At 41.8% G+C, this 21,697-nt stretch overlaps 1 protein-coding gene across 1 annotated transcript; it reads left to right on the top strand.

Moving 5' to 3' along the window:
• The first annotated feature begins 15,321 nt into the window (after nucleotides 1-15,321).
• Nucleotides 15,322-16,186, top strand: LOC101112474 (large ribosomal subunit protein eL8-like). Its single transcript, XM_042246174.1, has one exon. It carries the CDS (start codon nucleotides 15,332-15,334, stop codon nucleotides 16,019-16,021), a length of 690 nt encoding a protein of 229 aa, XP_042102108.1. The 5' UTR covers nucleotides 15,322-15,331; the 3' UTR covers nucleotides 16,022-16,186.
• Nucleotides 16,187-21,697: the final 5,511 nt, after the last annotated feature.

The raw sequence follows: 21,697 nt of genomic DNA, 5'->3' as shown, positions 1-21,697 counted from the left end.
AGATGGGCAAACAGTGGAAACAGTGTCAGACTTTATTTTGGGGGGGCTCCAAAATCACTGCAGATGGTGATTGCAGCCATGAAATTAAAAGACGCTTACTCCTTGGAAGGAAAGTTATGAGCAACCTAGACAGCATATTCAAAAGCAGAGACATTACTTTGCCAACAAAGGTCCATCTAGTCAAGGCTATGGTTTTTCCAGTGGTCATGTATGGATGTGAGAGTTGGACTGTGAAGAAGGCTGAGCACCGAAGAATTGATGCTTTTGAACTGTGGTGTTGGAGAAGACTCTTGAGAGTCCCTTGGACTGCAAGGAGATCCAACCAGTCCATTCTGAAGGAGATCAACCCTGGGATTTCTTTGGAAGGAATGATGCTAAAGCTGAAACTCCAGTACTTTGGTCACTTCATGCGACGAGTTGACTCATTGGAAAAGACTCTGATGCTGGGAGGGATTGGGGGCATGAGGAGAAGTGGACAACAGAGGATGAGATGGCTGGATGGCATCACTGTCTCAATGGACGTGAGTCTGAGTGAACTCCAGGAATTGGTGATGGACAGGGAGGCCTGGCGTGCTGTGATTCATGGGGTTGCAAAGAGTCGGACATGACTGAGCAATTGAACTGAACTGAACTGAACTGAAACTATCGAGTTTAAGCATTTTCTCAAGGTGATCAAAGTACATGGCAGGGCCTCAGCTTGAATCTTAGACTCTCTGACTCCAGAGATTTGTATTCAATCAGGATGTCTCTCAACAAATAGAAGTCCTGTATCAGTGCCTGGCATATTGTAAACACTTCATTTATGTTACTATTGCAATTCTATAATGGTCAAATATTTACCGAAGAAGGGGTAGAGTCTTGAGGTATTGGTTAGAAATGTTTAATAAGTGCAAGAGAAGCAACATAATCCCAACCAATAATTTCAGAGGACAGCATACATCCACTTTGAATTGTAAAGTAAACTGTGATTGTAGGTCTGCTGCTAGAGAAGTTTACATTAATCTATAAAGGAATAAAAATAGCACATTTGGGGAACAGAAAGGAAAATGGCTTGGCTGGTATAGAATGTCTCCACTGGAGTATGGCAGGTAAAAGAAGTGTGTGTGAGTGTTAAGGGACCAACTGGGGAACGCAGGTCACTCTATTACTCTATTATACGTTTAGTTTTATTTCCAAGAAGAAATGATTGACTTGGGACAAGAATTACTTCATGACTGAAACAGTGACTGGCCAGATATTTGTGCTTATAAGAACTTTTGCTCTGGGTAAGGGGTGTGACTGCAGCCATGAAATTAAAAGATGCTTACTCCTTGGAAGAAAAGTTATGACCAACCTAGATAGCATATTTAAAAGCAGAGACATTACTTTGCCAACAAAGGTCCGTCTAGTCAAGGCTATGGTTTTCCTGTGGTCATGTATGGATGTGAGAGTTGGAAGAAGGCTGTGAAGAAGGCTGAGCGCTGAAGAATTGATGCTTTTGAACTGTGGTGTTGGAGAAGACTCTTGAGAGTCCCTTGGACTGCAAGGAGATCCAACCAGTCCATTCTGTAGGAGAACAGCCCTGGGATTTCTTTGGAAGGAATGATGCTAAAGCTGAAACTCCAGTACTTTGGCCACCTCGTGCGAAGAGCTAACTCGTTGGTAAAGACTCTGATGCTGGGAGGGATTGGGGCCAGGAGGAGGAGATGACAGAGGATGAGATGGCTGGATGACATCACTGACTCGATGGACGTGAGTCTGAGTAAACTCCAGGAATTGGTGATGGACAGGGAGGCCTGGCGTGCTGCGATTCATGGGGGTGGCAAAGAGTCGGACACGACTGAGCGACTGAACTGAACTGAACTGAACTGAACTGAAGGGGCATAAAAGGTTATTCACTCCCAAATCATGTGTGGTTTTACTATTAACTTGCAAAGGGATGAGTGGAATTAATGAACTGTGATTGGATCTGGTACCAATCAGATAATAAGAATAATGTTTGCAGTAGACATGGTTTCTCTCTGAAACAAGTCAGGGCCAGGTGAGGCAGGAAAGAGCCAAACGTTTTCTCAGCCCAGCAATGATGGGGCTTACTCTTCTGAAAACTGCAAAGCCAAAGCCAAGCTGAATAGGGAAAATATTCCTTGTCCTATGAGACTGAACTGTGTGGTTTCTAAGAAAATGAATGCTTAACTCTGGCGAGGGGGCTTACTTCTTAAGGAGGTAAGAAAATCAGCCATGGAAATGTCTTCCTAGCAAAACAGATCCTCATTCAGAGCACCCACCCTGGCCCCCACGTACAGGCCCAGGGGCCACCCCATACGTCACCACAGCCCTTGGCAAAAGCCTAAGACTCTGGTCACTGTTGCAGCTGCAGGAAGCCCCCAACAGCAGAGCTGCTGCTGAATATCACAGAGTGTGGCTTGGGAGCAAGCCTGACTCAGGGTCTTGAAGAGAGGTGTCCCACGGGAGTGAGATTGGAGATAAGGACAAAATGCCCTCCTAGCCAAGTTCTAAGCCTGAAAAGGCCTCCCCATTTGTGTGGTTCTGAGTAAGATAAGGCTTACACAGAACCACTCTTCTGAGACTCCCTTGTCCCTTCAATCAAAGTTTCATAAACTTGCCTAATAGTCCGGTGAGTTTTATCGAGCAGAGAGCAGAGCAGCAGGGAGACTCCAGAAAGAGGAGGGATTCATCCACTTCCACCATCCCACAGAACTCCACCAGGGAGAAGCTGCAGGGCTTTCCCACAATTTGTACAAATTCCCAGGGAATCAGGTTCACCTAGGCCCTCTGCCTCCAGGATCCTGCTGAAATTGATCTGTTCCCCACAACACTCATGAAGCATGAACTTAGTCCCTTTTTTAATCTGAACAACCTGAAATGTATATGGGTTAAATCTGATTTAGTGAAGATTTCAGTGAGGCAAAGACAGTTCACACCACAAGGACACAGGCCTTTTCAAATGGAACCATACGTGGCATCATTCACAACTGTCTGCAGCCACAGTAAGACCTGGGAGTGTTCCTGGCCCAGCTCCCCACCCAGCCTACCTGCTCTTCACATCACTGGCTCTGAATCACCATTCTTCCTTCCTTCCTTCTCTCTCTCACCCTCTTTCTTTCAGAGAAAGAAAACAAAATCGAATTCCCCTCCTGGGCCCTGTAGCTCAATTTAGTGGTCACTGTTGGTTGCTTCTGCCCTTGGGAATCTCATCCCTCATCATCCCTTCAGCTAGGTTAAAAAAAAACAAAAACAAAAACAAAAACAAAAAAGCAAAGACAGTTCTCTCCTTGAAATTTTATTCCACCTAAGCAGGGCCAAGATTCAGGTGAGGTGTGTGAGGCTCTTATCTCAAGCACAAAAATTTGAAGGGACACCAAAAAACTCTATAATCGAGATATGTAATATTTTAATGTGGTACTTTTAAAAATCAAAATTAATACTGAAAAATTCCATGATGAACAAAATATCACAATTTTAAATAAAGTAGGCTGCCATTGTTTGTTTGCTTAGGACTCTTATTTTGCAACATAAACACTAGTTTCCAATTAGCCCAATGTTTCCAGGCAGAGGGGCCATTGGGTCCCCAACTCTGCATGTTTTTGACAGTTGACAATAGAGTGTTTCAAAATATAGGAAGATATTTTGATCAGTGTATCTAGAGATACACATTTGTGTTGTGCCTTAGGCCCCAATATGGCTTACAGGGTCTCCAGTAGGGCTGCAGCTAAGGCAGTACTGGCGCTTGCCTGGTGTTAAAGGTCACCATGACAATGTTCCAGAGAAGGGAGCAGCAGGGCATCCTAGGTAAGAACTTTGAGTCAAAGAGACCTGGGCTGAGGTACATCTGCTCCTCAACCACAGGCTGTGAGGCTCCCGGTGACTCAGTTATCCATCTTCTCTCAGGTTCAGGGTCCTCCCTGGGAACACACAGGAGGTAACAGTGCCTGCCTCCCAGAATAGTTGTGAGGATTAGATGACATATTAATCATCAAGCACCTGGAATATACAAAGTGACCCATAAATATTAGTTGTTATTCTTCTGTGTGTTGTATAATACTTAGCTGTGACAGGCAAATAATTTGACTGTATTTGACGATGTATCTCCTAATCTAATGGTGTGCCTATTTCATTGACAGTTTTGCTTGAGGAGGATCTGCTCAGCATATAAAAAACAAATTTGTTTGAGAGTAATAAATAAATGGTACCAATGCTTTGTCTTTCTCTCCATGAAATTCTTATTGGTCTTTTAAAGTCTGTTTTTTGATGTACTGTGCAAACCCAATCCTAGGCTGCAAGTTAGCAGACACTAGGTGCAGAGGCATCAGCATATACACAACTTGCCTTCTTATCTAATATAAACAATCATACACTGTATACCTACTATGTGCTCTATGTGAGTCGCTTAGCAAACTTTAACCTTGCACCAGCTCAATAAGATTTTATAACTGACAGAAGGAAGCTCAGAGAGGCGAAACAACTTACTTAATAGAACACAACTAATAATGGTACAATGAAGACGTGCACATTGTCCTGTTCGTGCATCATGAATACTTCCTTTCTTTTTCTCATGGATTACCATAAAACAGAGATGAAAACAATGGTATGGTCGTAGTTCTGAGATTGGAATGTACTTGGGGCACTGCAGGTTAACATGTATTTCCAATCTGGTGAATTTCTCTGACTACAAGAGCCAAACTCAGGGCTGAACCTTTGAATAAAAGCAACTGATGAGCTGCTAAGAGAGGTTAAGCAAAACTTCTTTTGTTTTCATTAAGTAGGTTTCAAGGTAACAAAGTTCATAGCTTTTCAACAAGCCCTAAGAAGTTTAGGGCCTCTAATAGAAGCTCATCAGGAAGGAAAAAACCAAGCTGGGAAAAAATGTATTTTATCATTGCCTCAAAACTAGGAATGAGGTTAGAGGACACATTCAAATGAAAATATATGAATAAACTCACTATAAATTCATTTGCGAACCAGGAGGTTTGAGCAGTAGGGGCTTTTGATGGACCAGATGTTGTCTCATTCTTTTTTTGCCACTCAATCTACTTGGAGCTTTTCTTTTTTTCCCTTTCTAATGCTCTAACGCTGATGATATTGTTTGAAATCAGCCTGGGACTGGAGACAAAAATGCAGATGCAGTTATAGAAGCGTGAACAGCTGAAGCATGAAACTAATACGATCAAGAAAAGTAATAGAAAAATCCTAGAGGCTGGTTTTTAAAAAAAAAAGAGAGACAATGCTGAATCAGAATCTTTACTGCTGGGTAAATGAGCTGGAAGGACCATTACTGGAGGGAAAGTAATAATTATTCACACCAACATTAGCTGGAAACAGGGTAGCTGTGAGCAGTATACCTTCCCTTTAAGGCTCTAGGCCAAAGCAAGAGTGGGCATCCTGCTTTGCCATGATATTCCTCATTTATTTTTTCTCGCCATCCTTGTGTCTCTGTGAGAAGGGATTGCTAGAACTTGGTTCCAATCCTGAGATCAGATTTGGAACAGAATTCTTCCCACCTTCTGAGATGTCACATACCCAGCTGGAAACCCTGAGCCTCCGTGACAGTGCCACATTCTGCTTGCTATGAGTTACATCCTCAACGCCTCCTGAGGCTGCTGGCCAAGGCTGTTCACAGAGAAGGGAGGCACATGTGCCAGGGTTGAGATGAGGATGTGTTACAAAATGCAGAACAGAGTACACCATCCTTCCCTCCTACAGACTCACAAAAATAAGGCAGAACAAATATCAGCCAGCGGTTACTTTGCGTTCTGAGTGAATTCTGAAGATGTGAGACCATCAGGCAAAATGGGTCCTCCAGGTGCAAGCGAAATCATCAGTAAGATCAGAGGAGGAAGTACTAAGAGAAGTGAAGCAGAGACAGTTCCCATGGCTTTCTGTGCCAATTCCAAATGTTACTGCCAGAACATTGAGCCTAGAGGCACAGGTGAGTGCCCTGTGACAATAAAGTCCCTCCATCCAGACTCTGCAGTCACCCACCCACAAGATCCCCTCCTATACAGTTCCTCCAAGATCTGCAGTACCTTCGACATCTAAGCTACTTCTTCCCTTTTTAGGCTGTACTAAGACCTTACTTTATCAGCTGGAGATTTACAACTGTGGGAGGGGCAGATCTTGAGAATGAGCATCTTCTTTCAAGGATCCGCCTCAGGTGAGGTCATTTTCACAGACTACAGGGGCTACTTCTGCCATCCTGGGGGCTTCAGGACAATCTGGGGATGTACTATTCTCAGACACATCTAACAAATGGGTCCATCTCAAGCTTTTGGACCCCACTTGTTTCCAACCAGGGCCTTGACTCTGACAGAAAAGACCTGCTGAGCTTACTCATTCAGCCTCATTTGTAGCTCTGCCACCCTTCCAATGAGACCCTTACAATTCCATGCAGCCTTCCTGAATCTGCAAGTGGCAACAGCCTCCTTCAGAGCTGTCATCAGAGGCCTTCTGGCTTCAAAGCATGTCATGCATTGGAAGTTGGTTATAACAGTCTACTACTGTCTTTTTTATTTGTTTTTAAGAGTAACGCAGACAAACATAAAAAGATGCTGAATATCGCTAACTACTAGAGAAACACATACTCAAACTTACAATTAGGTTCCACCTCACACCAGTCAGAATGACCCTCATTAAAAAAAATCTACAAATGCTCGGAGAGGGTATAGAAAAAAGGGGACTCTCCCACACTGTTGGTGGGAATGTAAATTGGTACAACCATTGTGGAAAACAGTATGGAGATTTAGAGTTGCCATGTGACCCTGAAATCCCACTCCTGGGCAATATCTGGACAAAATTAGGAATCAAAAGGATGCTTGCACCCCTGTGTTCATTGAAGCACTGTTTGCAATAGCCAAGACACAGAAGCAACCTAAATGTCTACTGACAGAGGAATGGATAAAGATGATGTGGTACGTACATATACAATGGAATACTACCCAGCCAGAAGAGCTAATTAAATAACGTCATTTGTGGCAACATGGAAGGAAGATTATCATACTAAGTAATTCAGCAAGAGAGACACAAATACCATGTAGTATCAGTTATATGTGGAATCTAAAATATGACATAAACTACCTTACCTACAAAATGGAAACAGGCTTCACAGACAGAGAGGACAGACCTGTGGTTACCAAGGGGGAAGGTGAGCAGGGGAGGGAAGGATTGGGAGTTTGGGATTAACAGACACAAACTATTATAAATAGAGAATGGATAAAGAACAAGGTCTTACTGTATAGGATATTGCATTCAGTATCCTGAGATAAACCAAAATAGAAACGAATATAAAAACAAAGTGTGCGTGTATGTATATACACACACATATATACATATATATACCTGAGTCACTTACTGTACTTCAACTATACTTCAATAAAAGAAATTTTTTAAAGACTTGCATAAAATAAGAGTAATGCAGCTAACAGAAGCCATAGCACTCTATCATCCTCATCATGCCCCACACTGCTCCACCAGTACACTCACCACATTACCCAGGACCTCTTCTTCCACCTGCACAGCATCCCAGTGAACTAGGGTGAAAGAAGCGTGAATGATTGCAATACCACATGCCAGGGTGATCACCACCTCCCTTACAACAAACAACGGGATCCTGGAACTTCCCTAGTGGCCCAGTGATTAATAATCCACTTTCCAACACAGGAGACGCAGGTTCAGTCCCTGGTTGGGGAACTAAGATCCCATACGTTGTGGGGCAATTAGGCCTGCATGCCGCAACTACTGAGCCTGGGTGCCTCAACTAGAGAGCCTGCATGACACAAACTAGAGTCCATGTACTGCAACTGGACAGAAACCCATGTCACACAGCAGAGATCCTGCACACCTCAACAAAGACCTAACGCAGCCAAAAATATATACATATTTTAAATGGGATTGTTAGTGCCATCAAACCGCTGAGTAATCCAGCTGAGGAGCTGCTTCCCCCAGGCTTATATTCTGCACCTGCATTTCTTCCCCACAAGATATCCACAAGATCTCCTGCATGTGTTCTCTTAGGTCTGGCAATTCCTTTGGTTTGTAAGCTGTTTTATTCCCAGGGCAGAGGCCTTGCCTGGGTTCCCCAGAAAGCAGAGCCTGAGCCAGAAGACTTGTAGCTAGTATTTAATTAAAAAGTAAGATCCCAGAAAGCAGGAGGGAAGGACAAAAGAGTGCAGAAGGACCGAGAGCCAGGTCATTGAGGCATCGTGGAACTGGCCACACCACTAAGTGTGACTGGTTGCTTGATTTGTAGGACTGCATCCCGAGAAGTTGTGTAAACAGCATTTCAGGATCATCCCACATAGGAGAGAAAGGAAAAGAATCTATCTGCTGGTTCCCATACCCATCTGTTGAAAGTTCACTATTCATGGATTGTGGTGTGGGCATGGGTGCCCTCAGCAGTGTTCAACTAGAAAGCCCTGACTGGGGAGCAGGATGCTGTCAGGTCGTACCTGGTGACATCACTCAGGGCTCTGTAGAACTAGAGCAAGAAACAGGCAAGACAGACTATATAAACAAGTGCATAAGAGGGATTGAATACAATGGGTTTTCTCACCTGTAAAAGAAAAATAGAAAGGCAACCTAATACCTAATGGTCCCCATTGCAGCATCATAACCTAGGAGCAATGATAAAACCAGAGCTGGAAAGTCAATGGAACATGAACAAAGAAACCCAAGTATTCACAGCCATTCAAACAAACAAACAACAGTCTTCTTTTGAGTACACCAAAAGAATAAAAAAGATAAATTTCTACCTGTTTATATGATCACCCACTATCCCATGATTAGCATTTATCCAGTCCATCAACAAATATGATATTTGCCAACATACCCATAATGACTTCTGGCATTTCTTTTATTTACCTTGACGTGGTTGCAGTTCTTAAATAAATCAAGCTGCAAAGTTTGGAGGCTGCCATAATTTTCTGTTTTATTTGAAGGAAGGCACCTAGAGGCAAACATGAAAAACTAGGTGGTGGGTGGGGGATGTAATATAAGTCTGATAATGAAGTCATGTCCACCTTAAGCCACTTCTCTATTATATAGGCATCACCTAGACTAGCAGTCAGCAAACCACAGCTCATAGGCCACATCTTGCCACCACCTATTTTATAAATAAAGAGTTATTAGAGCACAGCCATGCTCATTCAGTTAGGTATAGTCTGTGGCTACTGTCCTCACTACAGTGGCAGAGTTGAGAATCTTGACAGAAGACTTTGTATAGCCTACAAAGGCTGAAATATCTACCTACCTGGCCTTTGACAGGACAAATTTGCCAAACCCTGGTCTAAAGATGCTAGAGGTGAGCTTTCTCTGACAGGTGGGACCTCCGAATTAGCACTAAGCAAGGTTGTTAGCTGATCCTTCAATCAAGAAGAAGAAATTTTTATTTCTTAATCACCATGCTTTTGTCAAAACTGGGCTAACCTCTCCCTTTCTTTCATGATTACTCCAGAAGCTGTAACTCTGGAACCGCAAAAAGCAGGGATTCATGAAGTGAAAACAAATGATGACGGCTTCCCCTTCCTTTTAGCTATCAGATTCTTCCACCAAACTTGTGTTTATGGAACAAAACAGAAAGCCCAGAGATAAATCCACGCAGCTATGGACACCTTATCTTTGACAAAGGAGGCAAGAATATACAATGGATTAAAGACAATCTCTAACAAGTGGTGCTGGGAAAACTGGTCAACCACTTGTAAAAGAATGAAACTAGAACACTTTCTAACACCATACACAAAAATAAACTCAAAATGGATTAAAGATCTAAACATAAGACCAGAAATTATAAAACTCCTAAAGGAGAACATAGGCAAAACACTCTCTGACATAAATCACAGCAGGATCCTCTATGACCCACCTCCCAGAATATTGGAAATAAAAGCAAAAATAAACAAATGGGACCTAATTAAAATTAAAAGCTCCTGTACAACAAAGGAAACTATAAGCAAGGTGAAAAGACAGCCTTCAGAATGGGAGAAAATAATAGCAAAAGAAGCAACTGACAAAGAATTAATCTCAAAAATATACAAGCAACTCCTGCAGCTCAATTCCAGAAAAATAAACAACCCAGTCAAAAAATGGGCCAAAGAACTAAACAGACATTTCTCCAAAGAAGACATACAGATGGCTAACAAACACATGGAAAGATGCTCAACATCACTCATTATCAGAGAAATGCAAATCAAAACCACAGTGAGGTACCATTTCACGCCAGTCAGAATGGCTGCGATCCAAAAGTCTACAAGCAATAAATGCTGGAGAGGGTGTGGAGAAAAGGGAACTCTCTTACACTATTGGTGGGAATGCAAACTAGTACAGCCACTATGGAGAACAGTGTGGAGATTCCTTAAAAACTCAAATAGAACTGCCATATGACCCAGCAATCCCACTGCTGGGCATACACACCGAGGTAACCAGAATTGAAAGAGATATGTGTATCCCTATGTTCATCGCAGCACTGTTTATAATAATAGCCAGGGCATGGAAGCAACCTAGATGTCCATCAGCAGATGAATGGATAAGCAAGCTGTGGTACATATACACAATGGAGTATTACTCAGCCATTAAAAAGAATACATTTGAATCAGTTCTAAGGAGGTGGATGAAACTGGAGCCGATTATACAGAGTGAAGTAAGCCAGAAAGAAAAACACCAATACAGTATGCTAACACATATATATGGAATTTCGAAATATGGTAACGATAACCCTGTATGTGAGACAGCAAAAGAGACACAGATGTATAGAACAGTCTTTTGGATTCTGTGGGAGAGGGCGAGGGTGGGATGATTTGGGAGAATGGCATTGAAACGTATAATATCATATATGAAACGAATTGCCAGTTCTGGTTTGATGCATGATACAGGATACCCGGGGCTTGTGCACTGGGATGACCCAGAGGGACGGAATGGGGAGGAGGTGGGAGGGGGGTTCAGGATGGGGAACACGTGTATACCTGTGGTGGATTCATGTTGATGTATGGCAAAACCAATACAATATTATAAAGTAATTAGCCTTCAATTTAAATAAATAAATTTATATTAAAAAAAATAAAAAATAAAAAATAAAAAGCTACTTCACATACCTGGCTCTGACTAAACTCAGACCACACCCATGCAGTCCCAGGAATTGTGATTATGTCAGGTAGGTGCATGGAGGAAAAAGAAATTTAACAGGCTAAGCAAAGAACAATTCTCACAGTGCATCTGACCAAAGCCAGGGAACCTGTATGTTTATTACCCTCTGTGAAGGTGAGCCCAATCCTAAGTTCCTCCCTAGTTACATCTTACATGCTATGATGGGTCAGGCAACTACTTTGATGTATGAGGGGTCCATCTCATTAGTGCTTCTCAGTAAATAATGCTCTGTTCTATTTTTATGTGATTCCAACTCAACTTCTACAAGTATAAAAGCAATATAACCAAAAACATGCCTTTGGCAAAGAATAAAATATAAGGAGATGCAATTCCACCAGATGGCAAAATCCCAGACTAACAATTTGTCAGTTTATTGATGGACATAACTAACCCCCTAACTTACTAAACTATAATGGAAATATAGAAGAATTCTGCCATTTTGTAGATTTAGCTGCATCATTGACCAAATTGCATCCCCCACAACATGACATCAGATAGAAAAATTCTGAAAAATCACCTTTACCCCACAGCACTGGTCTCCTGGGCATGCTAATGGCATTCTTACTGATTTCTCTGCTTTCCATGTTTTTCTTCTCCAATTCCATGTACATTTCCACTATGTTATGATTCTAAAATATACATGAGAGGATTACAGTCACCCTCTTTAAAATTTTGCAATGGCTCCCTCCAATGGAGATAATCCAAGCTCCGAAGTAAATAAAGCTTTTCATGGTTAAGACCCAAACCTGACCTACCAGCTTTATCTCTATTATTTCAAGCATGGCCTTGGCCCTGGGATGGCACCATCCCGTTCTTTGTTTGGTCCACAAACATGGTAAATAACATTTCCGGACAGGTCACTGAGCCACAGAGCCATAGTTTTAACCATAAAACATGGAAGGAAGCCTAACATTGTAAAGGGGCTGTTTTAAAGCCGTTATAAGGTTTCATCTCTAGTCGGTCCTCCAAAAGCCCCAGGGAACTAGACCAGAGAACCAACCTCATGTAGCCCTCAATCTGCTGATCACACAGTCCTACAAATGACCATTTCTCTCTCCCTCATTCATTCAGTTCTCACTGATTTCCCTTGAGGACATAGTCTGATGGGTCTTGGTCTTAGTCTACCTCAATCTCTCTAGAGAAAGATAGGTAAGTAGATACAAACATACATACGTACACACAGGTAGCTCATCCAGTGAGGCAGCCGAGAGGTCCAGAGGATGTGCAGAATATTCAACAACATTCACTTATTCATTCAATAGATGTTGTAAAGCACTTACTATGTGCCAGACGCTGTAACAATGAGTGTGTGTAAAAGATATGTATTCATCACTACTGCATATATACTATGGATGAGCATAGTGAAATGGATTTGTGCCCTGAGAGCATTCAGTCCTCTGACTTGAAGTCCTTGCCTAATTTTCAACATTTATGCTATTTTCCCAGCTTTCCTATGTACCCTGGAGCTTTGGGTTATTGTTATTCAGTCACTAAGTTGTATTCTTTGTGAGCCCATGGACTCTTTGTGATCCCATGGACTGCAGAACCTCAGGCTTCCCTCTCTTCCACTATCTCCTGGAGCTTGCTCAAGTTCATGTCCATTGAGTTGGTGATGCTATCTAATCATCTAATCCCCTGTCACCATCCTCTCCTTTTTCCTTCAATCTTTTCCAACATCAAGGTCTTTTCCAATGATTTAGCTCTTCATATCACATGGCCAAAATACTGAGCTTCAGCCTTAGCATCAGTCATTCCAATGAATATTTATGGTTGATTTCCTTTAGGATTGACTTGTTTGATCTCCTTGCAGTCCAAGGGACCTTCAAGAGTCTTCTCCAGCACCACTATTCAAAAGCATCAATTCTTCAGTGCTCAGCCTTTTTTATGGTCCAATTCTCACATCTGTACATGACTACTGGAAAAACCGTAGCTTTGACTATACAGACATTTGTCAGCAAAGTGATGTCTTTGCTTTTTAATATGCTGTCTAGGTTTGTCATAGCTTTCCTTCCAAGGAGCAAGCGTCCTGAGGAGCTTTGGGACAAAACCCCCAAATATCAGTGTCTGGGGATCTCAGGCCATCTTGTGGATACATGGTCTGGTCAAAGATAAGGAAAGCTCACAAGACTATGCACTCCATGTTCCAACATGCCACAGGAGCAAGTGCAAAGTCACAGGGCAATTACGATCAGTTCTGAAGTAACACTGTCCAGGTTTCTGCCATAAATGCTATCCTGCCATTTATATTTCAGGAGAAATGCTGCAAGGAGCCTCACCTGCTGCTCTAAATGGCTCTTTATTTTGGAGGTTGAGGAAATAGGGCCCATCACTGGAATTCATAAGGAGAAATTCATAAGGAGAATTTCCCTACATGTGTGGTCATGTAACTAACCCTAAAGTCAAGTGCACTAGCTGACAATCTTAGAACCCCACCTGGAGTTCTTTCTTTATCAACTAACTTCAAATCCTGCTACTAACCCTGTTTCCTAAATACCAGCTGGATATGTTGTCCCTACCCAAAAGACTTCAAAAGTTCACTACTGCCTTCAGTCCAAATGCCTCACTCCAGCATTCAAAGGCTCTATAATCTGGCTCCAAATGTATATCCTTGGTATAGACCTCCTGCGCATGCCAAACTGATATCCCCACTATTACCTAACAAGTCATGTCCATTCCCATCACAAGCCTTTTACAATGCCCTCTCCTTTCTGTTCATCCAAATTCCCTAATTCACTCAAAATCTACCCAAGTACCATTGCCAAACATCTTCCCTCTACACAATCCTACCAATAAAATGCTCTTCCTAGAAGCATCAGTTCTGCCACTTCACAGACTACTGTCCTGCTGGTCAACTTGTCATGCAAGAATAATGGATCATTTTCATACTTAGCATCTACATTGATCTGCTGTTAGCATACTTGAGACAAAGGAAAAGATCTATATTTCTCATGGAAGGAAGACTGAAAAATCCAAGCTGCCCTTACTAGAAGAAATAGACAGTGGAGTCACAGTCCACAGAGAGCGTCCTCGGGCAAGACTGCTGGCTGCTTCTCTAGGACTCCTGACTCAGAGCACAGTCAGAAGACAAATTCCCAAGGGCCAAGTTTGTCCTAATGGTTCATATGGCAAAGAACTTGAGCTTTGGGATGCAATGCTTAATTCTAGACTCCTCCCAGTCAGTGAAGTCAGGTCTCTTGCTCTATTTACATAAGAAAGGAGATGCAGGTTAAAACGAATATACTGAACTAAGTGTGTATAAAAGTATACATCCCTCTGCAGAAAGTGACATGGTTCCATACCGACCCCCAGCCCCGGATTCCTTTACTGGAATCTCCACAGCACTTGAATCTTGGCACAGAAGACAGCTTCTTAGGATCTTTTCCTTTAATGAAAAAAAAAAAAAAGTTAACCTTTCCATATCAACTAAAAATTTCCCAAAGCCTAGAACCTGATTATTCCTAAATTTCATGAATTATTCATGCTGCTTCAACTGAGATAGATCATATTTAATGTTCTGAGGGGGCACCTTCCCTGGTATTGGATGGAAAACATTGTCATCTGTCTACTGAGCTGTTTGAAGAACAGGTTATCATGGGTTTTCTACAGAACTCTATATGCCGAGAAACAAAACAGGGTTCACTGGATTGGCATAAGGGAAATAAATACGAAACCAGAGAGTCTTTTCCATATCCATGTGGATCCTGTTTCTATTAAACCCAGGCAAGAATGACAGCAATACCAACACATGCAAACCCTAATAAATTAGCTGCACCCAATTATTAAGAAGGCAGCCTTAGGTCATAAAAATGATTCTGTGAAATTGATCTTAAATGAAAAACGTGTAATTACACTTAAAGCAGTTACAGGCTGCTAGTCAGTGAAAAATTTATATTTCCTGTGGAGTTGTACCACTTTCTGTGCATATAAAATTAGTTGGACTGGTAGAGCTTACATTACATTCGGAAGTGGTTCAAGAGACAGAAACATTTTTCATTATACTTTTCAAAATGATCCCACAAACTGGCCAGCTATGCACCCGATGTGCATGTTATAATTTTACTGCCTTTGGCCAATATCCACTGTAAGACCAAGTAAGTGTTCAGAATTCTAAGCAAGTACTTCACAGTATTTTTAAAGCCATGAATGCATTTGTTTCTCTATTCATTTTGTTAGTCTTTCTTTAAGATCTGAAAGGCCTTTCAAGATGCTGAAGGGAAAGAAGGCCAAGGGGAAGAAGGTGGCCCCGGCCCCAGCCATGGTGAAGAAACAGGAGGCCAAGAAGGTGGTCAACCCCCTGTTCGAGAAGAGGCCCAAGAATTTTGGCATTGGACAGGACATCCAACCCAAGAGGGACCTCACCCGCTTTGTCAAATGGCCCCGCTATATCTGGCTGCAGCGGCAAAGGGCTATTCTCTATAAGCAGCTGAAAGTGCCTCCTGCGATTAACCAGTTCACCCAGGCCCTGGACCGACAGACAGCTACTCAGCTGCTTAAGCTGGCCCACAAGTACAGACCAGAGACGAAGCAGGAGAAGAAGCAGAGGCTGCTGGCCCGAGCCGGGAAGAAGGCTGCCGGCAAAGGTGATGTCCCCACCAAGAAGCCGCCTGTCCTCCAAGCAGGGGTCAAAACTGTCACCACCCTGGTGGAGAACAAGAAGGCGCAGCTGGTGGTGATCGCTCACGACGTGGATCCCATCGAGCTCGTGGTCTTCCTGCCCGCCCTGTGCCGCAAGATGGGGGTCCCCTACTGCATCATCAAGGGCAAGGCCCGGCTGGGGCGCCTGGTCCACAGGAAGACGTGCACCGCCGTGGCCTTCACGCAGGTCAACTCGGAGGACAAGAGTGCCCTGGCGAAGCTGGTGGAGGCCATCAGGACCAATTACAATGACAGATAACGACGAGATCCGTCGTCACTGGGGAGGCAATGTCCTGGGACCTAAGTCAGTGGCTCGCATCTCCAAGCTAGAAAAGGTGAAGGCCAAAGAGCTGGCCACCAAGCTGGGCTGAGTGTGCACTGTCGAGTTTTCTGTACATAAAAGTAATAAAGAAGATTCTTGTCCCCCAAAAAAAAAAAAGATCTGAAAGGCTTATATTTAGTAAAAGCAAAAATGACTGGGGGAGTAAGTATGCATATAGGTGAAAAGTCATGGTATTCATCCCTTACCTCACCTGCCATATCCCATCTACCACCAATTTCTGTGGGTTCCATCTCCAAATTTACCTCAAAACCATACACTCAGAAGGGAAAAAAGAAAACAAAACTATACACTGCTCTTCATCTCCACTGCTGACACCCTGGCCCAAGCCACCATGGCACCAATCTCTTGACAGGCCTTTTTCCTTCTGCTCATGATCCCTCCAATTCATTCTTCCCATAATAGGCTGAGAGATCATTTTCAAAACTCAATCAGATCATATCACTGCTCTGCCTCAGACCATTCAAAGGCTTCCAATTGCCCTTTAAATAAAACCCAAACTCCTCGTGTGGCCCATGAGGCCTTGCTTGATCCAGCCTTTGGCCCCTTCCTCAACTTTGCTGCTTCTGTTCACCCTGCCTCACAGTGGACCATCACTGTGATTTTCTTTCCATTCCTGAAGTTCTTCTACCTCCAGAACTTTCGGCTCACTATTCCTTTCCTCTGGAGTGCTCGTCACTTCACTCACCATATCTAAGTTCTGTTGCTTATTTCCTGTAATAATCACTTTTTTAATGTGTTTACTTGTTGTGGCCTGTTTTAACCTTCAGTGAATGCAAAACTACTGAGTGAATGAAATAACATATTTAAGAAATGGTAAAGTTACGAAGAAATACTTAAATAAAGAAGCAAATAGCTTAAGGGAAATTCAGGTTTAAGCACATAATTGTCTGCCAAAAGAACTAGCCAATTTCAGGGTTAAATTCTACTTTTTAGTTGCATTAAAAATTACATATGGCTAGGAATTAAAGACTTCACTGAAGTGAGGGGAGATAAATTAGGAGTTTGAGATTAACATGAAAAAAAGACTTCACTAAAGAAATTCATGCTACTAATAAACACAAGCAATTTTGTGGCCTCTTTTATATTGAGCATTTCAAATTTTAAATGTATACATTAATTTCCCCAGTGATATTTATCTTTTGTTCATCCTTTGGTAACCTTATATGACTTATCTGAAATAGTCTCATTGGCTTAGAGAATAAACTTAATGGTTGCTTGGAGGAGAAGATAGGGAATTTGGGATGGACATGTACATGCTGTAAGCAACAAAGACCTACTATGTATAGTACTTGGAACTCTATTTAATGTTATGTCATATGTATGGCTGAGTCTCTTTGCTTTTCACTTGAAACTATCATAACACTGTTAATTGCTATACCACAGTACAAAATAACAAGCTTAAAAAGTTTTAAAATGTGAAATAGTCTCATTGGGGAAATATTAAACATTATTCCCAATACTAGTGGGTGGAATCAAATAGTGTATCCACAACACCCACCAACTAATCATACTTGGGTTTGCAAAACTTAGAAATTACGGAGATTCAAAGAAGTATAAATAGAGTTGCATTCATAATGGATCTTCCAATCCATTCTTGAGACAAAACAAAGATGGGAGAAAGATGGATGAAGGAACAAGTAGATGGATACTCAAAGGAGGGAGAATGCATCCTGCAGGGAAGAGATCAGGGTAGCCATAAGCTGTGCTTTGTAAAATGGGTAAGTCTCAGATAAGAAAGGAGAGCAAGGAAACATTCCAAGGAGGGGCAAGAATGACCACATGTGTCAAACATGCATGGAGAGCAGTGAGCAGAGAAAGCAGTTAAAACTGGAAAGAAAAAGGTAGTCATGAAAGCTTACGAGTAATTGGGCTGAAAATTCAGATTATCATGCAGCAGCTTACCATGTTTTGGCCTTGCAATACTAAAGAGTAATGGAAGATTTTAGCAAAAGAACAAGTTAATGGGAGGTAAATGCTCCCAGTATGAGAAACTCAGCATTTGAGAACCTGCATTCATGTAGTGTAAAAATGGGCTTCCTCGGTGGTCCAGTGGTAAAGAATCTGCCTGCCAATTCAGGGAGCACGGGTTCAATCCCAGATCTGGGAAGATCCTGACCCAGATGCTATGGGTCAACTAAGACCTTCTGCCATAACTATTGAGCCAGCACTCTGAAGTCCGCAAGCCACAACTACTGAGTCCATGAGCCTCAACTACTGACACCTGCAGGCCTAGAGCTTGTACTCCGCAGCAAGAGAAGCCATCACATTGAGAAACCCACACACTACAACTAGAGAGTAGCCCCTGCTCACCACAAGAGAAAGCCTGTGTGCAGCAATGAAGACCCAGTGCAGTCAAAATAAATAAATTAATCTTTTTAATAACAAATATATCATATTAAACCAATACTCTGAATAAATACATACCTTTTTAAATCCTCAGAGCAACGACAGTACTCTAGTGTACACTCTTTACAAAATCTTTAGTTACAGGAAACAAGGATTTCAGAAACCACACATAACTTTGTTCAGAGGAAGGAAAAGAGCGACCCAGAGAAAACTGTAAAATCATGTTGCATAGAAATAAGCACATAAGACCAAGTTCTACAATAAACATACATACGTGTGTGCTTCATCACCTATCTAATAGTTCACTTTTTTGATAATTTACAATAATCAAGTCTTCAAAAAACCCCTGTGCAGTACAGTTTCTGGTTTTTCAAATAAGAATGAAGAATTAGGTGACAAGTTCAAGGTTACAAAGACAACTTAAACAAATAGCAAGTAAAAGAACTCTCTGAATTGTTGCTTTTTACCAACAGTTGCAAAACTCAGTGGTATATGTTGTATGTGCTATATATATAGCACATATAGCGGTAGATGTTGTATGTGTTATACTATGAAAACAAGATCCTGGTGGAAAATAAGAAATTAAAGGCTGGGAACTGGCCCTTGGAGAAATTTATATTTTTTCCATATCTTGTGACCATACTTAGTATTTTATAGCCAAATCCCACAGATTACATTTGACCCTTGAACAACATGGGTTTGAACTGCATAGGTCACTGATACACGGATTTTCTTCAATAAATATATACCATAGGACTACACAACCTTCAGTTGGTAGAATCCTCAGACACAGAATCAAAGAAACAGAACTATGGATACAGTGCTGACTGTAAAGTTATGCTCATATTTTTGACTACACAATGTCAGTGACTTAAACGTAATGTTGTTCAAGGATCAACCCTTGAATATATCTGTAACATGTTAGGTGGTGCAATGATGAAGAATCCACCTGCCAATAAAGGAGATCCAAAGGGCATGGGTGTGAGCCACGGGTTGGAAAGATCCCCTGGAGTAGGAAATGGCAACCCACTCCAGTATTCTTGCCTGGAAAATTCCATGAACAGAGGAGACTATCTGATTATAGTCGATGGGGTCAAAGAGATAGACAAGACTAAGTGACCGCTGAGCACAGCACACACCTTTGTTGTTCAGCTCAGTCATGTCCAACTCATTGCAACCCCATGGCCTGTAGCATGCTAGGGTTCCATGTCCTTCACCATCTACTGGAGCTTGCTCAAACTTATGTCCATTGAGTCTGTGATGCCATCCAACCATCTCATCCTTCATTGTCTCCTTCTTCTCCTGCCTTCAGTCTTTCCCAGCATCAGGGTCTTTTTCATCTAAACCGTCCACAAGAAAAAGAAATGCAAAAAGGTAAAATGGTTGTCTGAGGAGGCCTTACAAATGGCTGAGAAAAAAAAAAAAAAAAAAGAAGAGAAGTGAAACGCATAGGAGAAAAGGAAGATATACCCATCTGAATTCAGAGTTCTAAAGAATAGCAAGGAGAGGTAAGAACGCCTTCCTAGGTGAACAATGCAAAGAAATAGAGGAAAACAATAGAATGGGAAAGATTAAAGATCTCTTCAAGAAAATTAGAAATAGAAGGGAACATTTCATGCAAAGATGGGCTCAATAAAGGACAGAAACAGTATAGACCTAACAGAAGCAGAAGATATTAAGAAGAGGTGGCAAGAACACGGGGAAGAATTATACTAAAAAGATCTTAATGACCCAAACAACCACGACAGTGTGATCACTCACCTAGAGCCAGACATCCTTGATTGTGAAGTCAAGTGTGCCTTAGGAAGCATTACTACAAACAAAGCTAGTGGATGTGATGGAATTTCAGCTGAACTATTTCAAATCCTAAAAGCTGTGAAAGTGCTGCACTCAGTATGCCAGCAGATTTGGAAAATTCAGCAGTGGCCACAGTACTGGAAAGGTCAGTTTGCATTCCAATCCCAAAGAAGGGCAATGCCAAAGAATGCTCAAACTACCAAAAATTGTACTCATTTCACTTGCTAGCAAGGTAATGCTCAAAATCTTCCAAGCTAGGGTTTAATAGTACATGAACCAAGAACTTCCAGATGTACAAGCTGGATTTAGAAAATGCAGAGAAACCAGAGATCAAATTGTCAACATTCATTGGATCATAGAAAAGGCAAAGAAATTCCAGAAAAACGTCTGCTTCTGCTTTCATTGACTACTCTAAAGCCTTTGACTGTGTGAATCCCAACAAACAGTGGAAAATTCTTAAAGTGATGGGAATACCAGATTACCTTGCCTGCCTCCTGGGAAACCTGCATGCAGGTCAAGAAGCAAGAGTTAGAACCAGACATGGAACAATGGACTAGTTCAAAATTGGGAAAGAAGTACATCAAGGCTGTATATCATCACCCTGCTTGTTTAATATATGCAGAGTACATCATGCAAAATGCCAATCTGGATGAAACACAAACTGGAATCGAGATTGCCAGGAGAAATATCAATAATCTCATATATGTAGTTGACAAAACTCTTATGGCAGAAAGCAAAGAGGAACTAAAGAGCCTCTTGATGAAGGTTAAAGAGATGAATGGAAAAGCTGGCTTAAAACTCAACATTCAGAAAAAAAAGATCATGGCAGCTGGCCCCATCAATTCATGGACAATAGATGGGGAAACAATGGAAACAGTGACAGCCTTCTTGGGGGCTCCAAAATCACTGCAGATGGTGACTGCAGCCATGAAATTAAAAGATGCTTGCTCCTTGGAAGAAAAACTATGACCAACCTACATAGCATATTAAAAAGCAGAGACATTACTTTGCCAACAAAGTTCTGTATAGTGAAAGCTACAGTTTTTCCAGTAGTCTTGTACAGATGTGAGAGCTAGATCATAAAGAAGGCTGAGTGTGAAGAATTGATGCTTTCTAATTGTGGTGTTGGAGAAGACTCTTGAGAGTCCTTTGGACTGCAAGGAGATCAAACCAGTCAATCCTAAAGGAAATCAACTCTGAATATTCATTCAAAGGACTGATGCTGAAGCTGAAGCTCCAACTCTAATGTTACCTACTTTGGAATGTAATCATTAACTTCAAATATACTATATAGTTATCATGGGAAACTATTCAACCTGGTGTCCATAATGCCATAGAAAATTCCTTCATTCCTTGGTTGAAGAAAGACCTCAAGTCTCTATGTCTTACTCATTTTCTTTCAGGCCTGATTTGAATGAAATAAAATAGTGGCTCTAATGTATTATTTTT

Source organism: Ovis aries, chromosome 3, assembly GCF_016772045.2.
Source record: "Ovis aries strain OAR_USU_Benz2616 breed Rambouillet chromosome 3, ARS-UI_Ramb_v3.0, whole genome shotgun sequence".
In the NCBI taxonomy this organism is placed as follows: domain Eukaryota; kingdom Metazoa; phylum Chordata; class Mammalia; order Artiodactyla; family Bovidae; genus Ovis; species Ovis aries.
This window is presented reverse-complemented; position numbering and strand designations above follow the sequence as displayed.

What these genes read in the sequence shown, in the direction of transcription:
- LOC101112474 (XM_042246174.1), top strand. Translation starts at nt 15,332, where the DNA reads ATGCTGAAGGGAAAGAAGGCCAAGGGGAAGAAGGTGGCCCCGGCCCCA.